We start from the raw sequence: 11,830 nt of genomic DNA on the forward strand, positions 1-11,830 counted from the left end.
TTGCAAATGTATTATTTCTTTTTTAATTTTCTACCATCCTACTATCTTTGTATCTAGTAATCAGAGCTCCGATTTGGATGAACTTTGTAATAAATAATATTTAAAACTACGCTCAAACAGCCTTTTTTCATGACCGTTAAAATAAAATGTTTCCCGTCGTTTTTATCAGCTGGGAAAACCGCGAGGCACAGCTAGTTATTTTATAATCATTAACTTTTCAGTACTAGGGAAACATAGATGTACAGGATAACCACCTATATCCAAGAGTTTGACATTTTAACGTAAAAACAAAATATAGAGCACCCTACCAACCTTGAAAGTTGTGGAATGCGGTCACATCCCAATCAAGTATCGGTGTCGTTGATTTATTAAAAGGAAATCTCGCCATTGATAAAATGGGTAAAGATCGATACACTAAGTGTGTTGTGAAATTACTATAATATTTTCTAGCAAAGTAGTAAGTAGTAAGTAGCAAACCTAAGCAAGTTATTACTTTACTTACTTTGCTAGAAAATATTTAAGTAAGTATTTGGTTTTATGTTTAAATTGACCGCTTGCATGAAATTTTATAGGGCGATACATTGAAAGTTTTCATTCGAATTTTCACATTTTCTGTTATGAAAAAATAAAGATCATAAAATAAAATTTCTGCATACACACGTATTTCAAAGAAACGTTTTTATTCATAGAAAGAACATAGATTCCATTCAAATTATCATAATTTATCTACCAACGTCGATACTTCATATTTATAAATACAACGCCTAGAAAAATCTTAAAGCGCTTCAACAATTACGCATCAATTACATGAAATATCTCGTAAATTATAAACATTTTAAACACCGCTGAAGTGCTAAAACAGTGGAATTTAATGTTTTCCTTATAATGGTTTAAAATTTATATCCAGGTATAATTTATGAATGATTAAAAAGTTTATAGATATTTTTATGCAACTTTTATTGTGAAGGAGTTTCCTTTTACGAAGTCTTTAACATCATCACTACATAGTATAAAACAAAGTCGCTTTGACTGTTCCTATGTCCCTTTGTATGCTGTAACTTTTAAAACTACACAACGGATTGTGATGCGATTTTTTTTTAATTGATAGAGTGATTCAAGAGGAAGGTTTTAGTATATAATTTATTAGGTTTTAGACAAAGCGGGCGAAGCCTCGGGCGGTAAGCTAGTAGAATAATATAGTATGTAATTTATCGGGAAGTCTTTCCTTTGTTTTAACACGCTTATTATTATACTCACCTGTATGATTGTATGTTTGTCTGTCTGTATGTTATGTAACCGACTTATTATGCTTTTGACACACTTTCAATGGACAGATTTATTAAAAAATTTGTACACTAATCATAATTAATTAATTTTTAAACTAGAATTTTTTTTTTCAATATTCGTTATTTCTTTATTTCATTCTAACTTACATAACCAGCCAGTATTCAAAGAATAAATCCATAGATAATAATATATATATATGTAGGTATATAATCAGTATATAATATATATAGCTTTTGAATTTTTTTTATTATCATTCCAACTGACATAACCAGCCAGTATTCAAAGAATAAAGCCATAGATAAGCCATAGGTTCGAAAAACAAATTATCGCAAGTAGCCATGTGCACATAATTCACGTAATGCCTAATGATAGAAAAAATAAAAGTTGTCTGATAGACTGCTGTTGCATCCCGGGGTTCGTCCTAATGGAGTTTTCTAGTACCTATAGGGGAAGTACGGACAAAATGACAGGGTGTTTTGTTTTTCAATCATATTTATTTATTTAATGGCATTATAATCAGTCTCAATCGTTTATACTCATCTTAGGTTCATTGGCTATCAGTAACACAGTCTATTAATTAAGTAGGATCTATAATAAAATATATAATAATAAAAAATATAACTAATAACAAAAACCATTTTGTCCATATAGTATGGACAAAATGACATATAAGATAAGGACATAATGACATACAAATTTTTAAGAGCAAAGTTCACAAACAAATCCTTTGGTCTTCTTTGGGACACCAGCACATGACGCATGAGCCCAAAGGTAACAAGTTATAAATCGCCGGGCTTAGAATTGGAAAAGAGGTCATTGCAATAAATGCAAGCGCAGTCACTATCGTCGTCATTGGCCTCGCATGAGATTAAATCTTCGCTTCTTGAGCCATCATATTTCGGAGCAGTTCTACGCTGCCTCGATGCTCTCAATTTCTTCCCTGATTCTTTTCTCTGAGCGTTTTTAGAAGCAGAAATATTTATTTCATCATCATTACAAATTTTTCTTTTAACCTGTCTCTTTTTTTCTGCCGGTGGATCCTTTGGTCTATTTTTAGCAATAATTACCACCAATAATCACCTAAAAAATTATAAATAAATCAATAAGTACTAGGTACACCCAAAAAATAAATCATCAAAATTATGTTAACAGAAACACTATGGACAAAATGGCATACTATGTCGTTTTGTCCAATTTGTATGTATGTCATTTTGTCCCAATTCACCGAAAAACAAATAAAAATCATAATTCCATAAAACAACTAATGATTTCAATAAACTTAATCGAAATCACTGGATACTAGCGTAGTTTATCGATTTAAATACAAATAATTACAAATAACAACAAATAACTCACCAGAAAATAGGAAAAAAAGACCTGTAAAATAAACTTTTGAAGGCGAGATACAAGTTTGAACTGGTAACTCCGGCGCAACTGTCAGAATGATGCTCAACGTCTGACAGGATTGTAAATATGGCTGCCGTCACGTGATACAGTCGCGGAGACGTAGCTAAAACCCGCCAATTTTGAAATAAGGGGACTATGTCATTTTGTCCATACATGTCGTTTTGTACGTATTTCCCCTACATGTTGGAATCTTGGGGCTATAGAACTAGCGATATACTTTTTTGTAGTTTTTGTATATTTTTGTTTTCATGGTCGTATACAAACCTTTTTGTAAAATGTATTTTTCATTGTTTTACTTCAAAAATAACAAATATCGAATTCTTTCAGTTCTTCAGTTTTTGTCTAGTTTGTTTATGTAGGTATGTTAGCTGTAGGTACGGTGTACCGCGCGGCTGCACCCGCGTGGCTCCGCTCCTGTTGGCCTAATAATAATCTAACACCGAAAGAGTTTTTCAAATCGGCCAGGTAGTTCCCGAGATTAGCGCGTTCAAACAAACAAACAAACTCTTCAGCCTTATAATATTAGTATAGATTGCGTAAAAAAACATAATAATAATAAAAATGTATTTACCTAATAAAGTTTTTACTGTTCTGTGTAAAAGCTCCTATTTACTGGCCACCAGACAGACAATGCGTGGCGATTGCTATCGACTAGTGGCATCTAGTGGTGAGATGTTGCGACGCCTCGCGTGTTTTCACACAATTATCCTTATATTTTATATTTAATTCCCACTGAATTTGCTACTAAATTATAATCTCTATCGCTGATTCTGTAGTGGATTTATCGAAAATGGCTTGAATTTATACGTTTATACTTGAACATTGATTATTGATTTAACAAAACTTCTCATATTATCAATTTTCATGTATGCATTTAGGTTCATTGACAATATGTGTCAATGGCTTTTAATACATTGACATAATAAATTATCCAGTGTGTTTTATCCATACTAATATTATAAATGCGAAAGTAACTCTGTCTGTCTGTCTATCTGTTACTCAATCACGCCTTAACTACTGAACCAATTTGCATGTAATTTGGTATAGAGATATTTTGATACCCGAGAAAGGACATAGGATAGGTTTTATCCCGGAAATCCTACGGGAACGGGTTTTTCTTTGAAAACGCGGGCGAAGCCGCGGGCGGAAAGCTAGTACTTAATAATTCAACTAAGCTAGGATACAAATTTGTCCAATTTTTCACTACCGTATCGTTCTGGAAAATCATACTTATTGTTTCATTTTTCCAATTGTTATTGTTTATCAAACATACTTCAATAACCAATTAATAGGTGCACAATTCTAGTCTCTGAGAGAAAAAAAGCTTTACTCTTAAGCTTAGTCCGTATAATATTAGTCCATTATTTCTAGCAAATGCAACTATACTGATAAAATTTCAAAACTGTATTATTTTTGTTCCAGCGCTATCCTGGGTCGATGGGGCAAGGGACGCATCCTGTCCCCGGATCTGTGGGCCAGCGTTACAGGGGGAGCCAGTTTGCGCGACTGATGGGTACATCTACCCATCGCTTTGTGAGATGAGGAAGAAGACTTGTGGCAAAGGTAGGTTTGGAGTATCTTACTAGCATCCCTTCGCGGTTTCACCCGCGTGGGTCCACTCCTTAGCGTTAGGGTCTTAGCGTAATGATATAACTTCCTCGATAAATGGGCTATCTAACACCGAAAGATTTTTTCAAATCGGACCAGTAGTTCCTGAGATTAGCGCGTTCAAACAAACAAACTCTTCAGCTTTATAGTTAATAACAGTATAGAAGTATAGATAAAAGTTTTTTAATGTGAATGGTGTAAAAAAATACTCTGAGAACCGCTTTTTTTTCTGGAACCATTAATCGTCAAAAGGTTATTTTGTTATAAAAAATAATAACTTATTAAAAATAATTGAATTGGAAAGCATTTAAATTAAACATTGTTAGTTCTAGTTCTGGTGATGTCTGAAGCTCTGACGATGAATTGGAAATATTTTTCCTTATTCTACATACTTACATAATAGTTAATAATGTGAATAGATTACGAGTGAAACACAGATTAATTGAATTAACACTTCTTTTATTTCAAACCGTCAAATTTAACAAGACACTTATTATTTTTCCTACTGGCAGTTTTTTAAAATAATATTTCGCTCAATTTCCAGGAGTACGATTAGCACCCGACCAAGGCTCATGCTCCCGCGCACAAGGCTCCAAATGTGACCACAGATGTACCTCTGAGAGGGACCCGGTGTGTGGCACTAATGGAAGAACTTATCTCAATAGATGTATGCTACAAGTCGAAATCTGCAGGTAACATTTTTCGTATTAAATGATGCTCAAATTTATGTATTAATTTCTGTAGTGCTTTAAGTTTCCACGATATCAAATAAAGAGGCTAATTCAGTTCTCAACATAAATAATAACTACACAGCTTGCACATACATAACATCGCTGATCTCCTATATTTAATTCGGTGAATTTAACTTTCTAACTGTAAAATATTATATTTTGTAAATCGATCGAGCAGTTTTTGAGTCGAGTATTCGATTAAACAAAAAATAAGCAGTTATAAGATCTGCTCATAGAAAGCCGAAAAAGCAACATACATACATTTCATAACACCAGCATTTTGGTAACGCGAACTCAAAATATTTTGCTCTGCCAAAAATTTCTCAACGCGATTAAAGAAGTTTGCGCTTCAATAATACTTTCCTCTTTACAATATCAGTATACCTTACTTTTCTTTCTTTCAGAGTGGGCATCGGGCTCTCCCATCTAGGCGCTTGTAACAACATCAGTGCGCATCGAGAGAACTGCCCCGTGGACTGCTCGCAGGCGCCGCTCGATGGGCCTATTTGTGGGTCTGACGGGAATGTGTATAAGAGCACCTGTCAGATGAAGCTTTTGACTTGTGGGTACGTGAATCATCTCCATATTCTACACATCTCCTAACATCAATAAAATAAATTAATCAATGTTACATTAATGCTAGGTGATGAGAAAAATAGGATGGCAATTTCCTGTGCTACTAATGTATTTGGACATTTTAAACAATTATATACAACGTTTTGTAAACATAGGTTCTATATTAACCTAGTACATTTTATTATTGCGTTACTAACTTCAGCTTCCATCACTAGATTATTCTGAATGCAGCATAATATCTATGTTATTCAACTAATGAAATGGTACGTAACGAAAGTGCATATCAAATTGCAAACAGGTTAGACTACGTGCAAAAAAAATATTCACAGCCATTCGATAAAGAACAAATCATCATGGACAGTATTGTAACCTAATTGAGCTTAATAATCAAGAAGATATCTCTTCCAGGCAAGGTGTGGTACGAACAAACAAGAAACACTGTCAAACGACGCGACATTGCCGGGAGTCGTGCTGGAGGGTCGCACGACCGACTTGCGGCTCTGATGGTAAACTGTACGCAAACGCTTGCAGGATGAAGGCTACTAACTGTGGGTGAGTATCAATTACGTCATATTAGATGAATGAACTCAAATCGGAAAATTGATTAAGATGTGAAACTTATATCAGAAATTATTGAAATTAGGTACCAGATTTTCGGACATCAAATACTTTTGCCAAAGTGATTGAAGTATTCATCAGTTTTATCATGAAACGATACTTAATTTCGAATTTAACATTCTAAAAATTCCTGAAAAAATTGATTAAAGCGTAAGTAGGCTAGGCGTGTATATTTTATAAATTTTAATTAGATTTTTTTTTTCCCGAATTCAATTGATAAATAAATGTTGCCCTAGAGTTTAATCCACAGAAGAAAATATGACATACATCTTCTTTAGAATTAAACACATTAAAATACTAGGACTTAACAACAAACCATACATTCCAGTAAGCACGTGTTCGAAGTGCCCATGGCATTCTGCGTATCACAAGAACGAACCTCAGGAGGCGAATACTGTCCCACCGACTGTTCTGACCAGAAGGAGAAGCTGGTGTGCGGTTCTGATGAGAACATCTACAGGAACGAGTGTGAAATGAAGATGCTGAATTGTGGGTAAGTTATCTTGGTTGTGTTGGTTTACGTATTATTTTTGATGATGGTTGATGAGCTGTTATTAGTGAAAGTGATCACTATGCCTCATTATAGTGATTATTATTATATTTAAATTTTTGGATTTAAATTTTAAATATTTTATTTATTTATCTGAAATAATTACCCTCCCCATGTTATTTGATTCACTGTGGTTGAATGCATTCCAACAATATCGCTGAATGTTTTCCACTCGTCACCTTATTTATTGTTTTAAGGTTCCACATTATTTATCTAGTACCAAGTCAAAGATCCTACTAGACTATATCTATAACTATTTCTAAATATTCCCTAAATTCATTTTAATAAAATGTCACACAATAATAACAAAGTTAATCACAATATCAACCATCTTACAGCGTCAACAGCAGGAAGATAGTCAAGAAGGTAGACATGGAGAAATGCAAGTCGAAAATAAGCAAATGCATGAAAGTGAAGTGCCCCAGTGAACCGGACCCGGTGTGCGGGACTGATGCTAATGTGTACACCAACCCTTGCTTCTTGAAGGTCGCTACTTGCCTGTAAGTTTCATTACTTTCCAGTACATTCTGTAAGGTGGAAATAAGATACGTAGATTGCTTCGGATATTGTTTTGTGTAATTTACAAAAAGAAATGAAAATAGAACTTGATATAAACTAATGGTGGGTATAAATTTGGAAAATAAGCTATCAAGCAAAAGGTAAAATATTTATAAGTACAAACAATATTATGAATAAAAATATTGTTCTTGGAAAAAAGCATGTGTGCCAAGCACACGTGTTTGAAGTGAAACTTCTTTGGCAAGATTCAATTTCAAGAAGGCCTCACTCCATCACGTGCCGGTATTGCCATGACGCGACCTTGAAATTTTAGAGCTAGCGCGCAAGAGCAACTTTTGTCTCCGCGACTTTTTTCTCCGCCACTATTTTGTCTCACCCATCAACTCTATGGGCTAATAAAAAAGTCTCTCGGGAGTTGCGTCGCTACGTGCCCGCACTTTCACTAGCCCATAGAGTTGATGGGAGAGACAAAATAGTTGCGGAGAAAAAAGTTGCTCTTACGCGCTAGCTCTTTAGTCTCAACGCGCTTAAAGAAATTTCACTTCTAAAATAGTTGAAAATGCTACCACAGATAAACTTTATACGACTTTAAATTAAACGATTAATTAATTATTATTTATCTCCACAGCAAAGGAGTACAACTTGCTCACTTTGGTAACTGCACGCTTCTCCCGCGACTCGAAACCGATTGCCCTGAAAACTGCGACAATGTGGTCGACCAGCCTGTCTGCGGTTCTGATGGCAATGTATACAAGTGAGTATTATTGCTGATGAAGCAAATGGGAAACTTGATCTCGGTAAACTAAATTAAAAGGCTGAACAAGTTTAATTTTTAAATACTGAAGACAAGGATATAGAAAAGGTGTCCTTAGGTGTTTTAAGATGAATACTGTTCGTAGTAAATCAATCAAGGAAATAGTCTTATCAGCGGAAATAATTCTGCTATCCCGTGTTAATTCGATCGTTTTAAAAAACTTATACAAGTTTTATACTTCTGCCCAGAAAAACAAATGATCAACTTCGATGGAATCTGGTATCGAGGAATAATAAACCATATTGTAATTATGATCATAATCAACATCATCAGCTCGATTTCTCACCGCTTTGTCTCTTTGAATAGAAACTCGAATGAGCTGATGATAATTTAAAACGTATAATTATTTTATGACGCAACAAACTTGATTATTAAGAAGTAGCTGGTAGCGCTGCGTGTGAAAAGTTGATAATGCACGTTCAACTGTTCTGACCAGTGTTATTGATGAACTGTGGCTCAATAAATGCTTACCATGAATACATACGAGGCTATAAACCATTATTATTAATTGTTCCCCAGATCGGAATGTGAGCTTCGCCGGGCCACTTGCGGCCAGCACGTAGTGGCGGTGTCCGTGTCCCACTGCCGTACCACTGCCCTCTGTCATGGCGACTGTCCAGATACACCAGCGTTCGTGTGCGGGTCTGATAACCGGTTTTATAAGAACGAGTGTATTATGAAGAAGGAGAATTGCGGGTAAGTCTGTGTGTGATTGTGGTAAATATTATGGTAGATAATGTAATAAAGTTTTAAACGAAGGGCCTTTCTTAAATGATAATTTATCAGGGCCTCCATTAGTTGAAAATTTATCATTTCCATAATTTGCAAGTTCAATTTTATTAAATGAGATATTATATTCACGTTAACCTCGTACCTACGTATACCTACAATACAGTTGCAAGAAGAGAGTTGTATTTTACTGAAGATTTTTTTAAAGAATTTCCTATGTAGGTATTTCTGTAGTGAATATTGATTCCATTTAAAAGCACTATTCTGTTCCATTTTACACATGCGTAAAATCAAATAACAATCAATAGGTCGAGCTTTCAATCGACGGTAGAAGTAAAATATGAAACGCCTCGATACATTCGATGTATTGAGCAAAAAATTGATTTCACTTTATTGCACAGAATTCCCACCTTACCTCAAAATTTAGAACAGTAAAATATATCTCCAATCTATCCCAAATACCACACAAATAACTCTTTTCAACATGTTATCATCATATTCCAGGAAACACGTATTCGTAGTACCACTAAAACGTTGCCTAGCGCGGTTCCAATACGCGGGCTGCGCGCGTGTGTGCCCGCCGGAGTACGATCCCGTGTGCGGTACGGACGACAAGACGTACTCTAACTCTTGCTTCTTGGAGATGGAGAATTGTAGATCGAGGTAAGTTGGTAAATGGTTGCTGAATTCTTTCTGTATTTTAAAAACTCGATAGCGCTTCTAAACGAAGTCTAATGTAATAATTCGTAGTAGTAGTTAGAAGAAGTTGAAAAGTTTAGTTTAATAAATTAATAATTGCGATTGAGTTCCGGTATATCATTTATAAAGCAGTGGAGGTCATTTTTATTTTCTAGTGATATAATATCAATGGGAAGGAATTAAGAATGGAATTTTTTCTCTTATTATTTTTTGTTGTTCCACTCAATCTCAATTTTTTAACATAGCATATTCACCCCATCTTGACTTGTGATGATATTATCATCCCATGTTTCTTTGTTACCAGGTGATGATTTTTTACTTTTAAATCTACATGCTATGTTAATTTCAGAATTATATTTCGTGTAGAATCTTTGGCCAAACTCTCTTGATGGTTTGTATGACGTCTTATGTAGAGGTATTAACTAATCTAATGACTTATATGACTTGACTAATGTATTAATTATATTATTTTATTTATTACAGAAGCCTCGTTCAACTCAAACATCTAGGCACATGTACTGAACCCATCGCTGAGGAACCGAAGAACTATCTATATCGATAAATTCATCAAATTGTGTATCGCATCAGTCATGCATTGCTTCCAATGGGTCAACCATTTTACAATTAGTGCCAATTCTTATATAGTGAAATAAATATACTTTATTCTTTACCTGATGGGAGGTAAATAAATACCATCGTGGCTAAAATAATTAAAAATAGTGTAATTCAAATAAGTTTTTTTAGGGATATCATTGTTTGAAATCATAAAAGTTGAATAATAGGACTTAGTTATTTTTCACCTTTGAATTATTAGGTACACAATATTGAATGTCTTTTAGATAACGCAAAAAATTATAAAAATAATATTGCTAGATTATGAAATTAACTCAACACATGACGATATTATTTACCTCTCATATAGAAATATAATGTCTTCCATTTGTGTCTGTAGATTATTTATTAAGTACAAAAATATTTTCAATTTAAAAATCAGCTCCATCTCTTGGATTGTGGGTTGAATTATATGAATAGAATTTGGCGCGTTTTTTGAAATTCTTTTGAGATTTTATTACTTCGCTCTCAATTTTATGTGGTTGTACTGTCTTCTTAATCATTGAAAAATTGTTTTTTTTTCTTAGTTATTAGAAACATACAAGGCATGTAGCTATCTCAAATAGTTAGCATAATAAATCCGGAAGGTTCTAGACTCTATACTCATTTGAAGGTTACTATAGACCTACCCATAGACTAACTAATCCACAGAGCGAAGTATAGGTAGTCATAGACTCTGCTATATCAGAAATTAAACTTAAACCATAGTATAAAAAGAGAAGTAGGCCAACTCCTGGCGTTTAGGAGCGCACGGTACCGGTACACGGCGTTGTGTGCGTGTTCCGTACATGAACTGGGGGTAAGGCCATACAAACGACGCGATATTCATTTGTTCGAAAATAATATACTTCTCTCTTTTTACTATGCTTAAACTTACTAAAAAAATCTCGCAATTTCCTTGCCATTTCACGAACAAATTACATAACTCAACGCTATGGGATTTCAATGTTTAACGTAGCAATGGAAACTAATTTATGGCATTAGATAAGTGTATTATAAGGCTAAGTTCTGACTGTTTATTTATTGTTCTAATTTATTATATAATTAGTTAGTATTTGTACATAAATAAGGGATGTTTCCACTGGTCATTATAAAGGGTGTTTTACAATGAACAGTGGGAAAATATTGCATTTAAAAATCGCATTTCACTTCAATATTATAATTGAGTATGTAAACCATAAAGTGTAAACATAATAATCTCTGTACCGATGTTTTATAAACAAATAAATGGTAAAACTGAGTGTAAATGTCTTTTATTCTTTCCTAACCTAACCTCGAAATATTATTTGCGCAAGCTGATATTAATTAAATTAAATTAAATTAAATTAATTAATTAATTAATTAAATATATTATAAAGAGGAAAGGTTTGATTTTTTGTTTGTTTGTTTGTATGAATTGAATAGGCTCCGAAACTACTTGGCAGATTTGAAAAATTCTTTCACCATTCGAAAGCTACATTATCCACGAGTAACATAGGCTAGGTTTTATCCCTGAAATCCCACGGGAACGGGAACTATGCGGGTTTTTCTTTGAAAACGCGGGCGAAGCCGCGGGCGGAAAGCTAGTATTAAATAAAATGCATTCAATTATTACCAGACATTTATAAATAGAATGGACTCTCTTTTAAAATTAATTAATATCGGTTTATTCACTTTGGCTACATACAGACATTTCATTAT

General features: G+C 34.0%; 1 protein-coding gene across 1 annotated transcript in view; it reads left to right on the forward strand.

Moving 5' to 3' along the window:
- Window positions 1-11,390, forward strand: part of LOC123701726 (agrin) — a 56,632-nt gene extending 45,242 nt beyond the window's left edge. Inside the window, exons 3-12 of the mRNA XM_045649234.1 lie at window positions 4,117-4,257; window positions 4,847-4,994; window positions 5,438-5,599; window positions 6,018-6,161; window positions 6,556-6,720; window positions 7,116-7,277; window positions 7,925-8,050; window positions 8,630-8,806; window positions 9,344-9,502; window positions 10,022-11,390. Coding sequence (XP_045505190.1) covers window positions 4,117-4,257; window positions 4,847-4,994; window positions 5,438-5,599; window positions 6,018-6,161; window positions 6,556-6,720; window positions 7,116-7,277; window positions 7,925-8,050; window positions 8,630-8,806; window positions 9,344-9,502; window positions 10,022-10,100 — 1,463 coding nt within the window. The 3' untranslated portion in view covers window positions 10,101-11,390. The remainder of the gene's footprint in view (window positions 1-4,116; window positions 4,258-4,846; window positions 4,995-5,437; window positions 5,600-6,017; window positions 6,162-6,555; window positions 6,721-7,115; window positions 7,278-7,924; window positions 8,051-8,629; window positions 8,807-9,343; window positions 9,503-10,021) is intronic.
- Window positions 11,391-11,830: the final 440 nt, after the last annotated feature.

This window comes from Colias croceus, chromosome 22 (assembly GCF_905220415.1).
Source record: "Colias croceus chromosome 22, ilColCroc2.1".
NCBI lineage: Eukaryota > Metazoa > Arthropoda > Insecta > Lepidoptera > Pieridae > Colias > Colias croceus.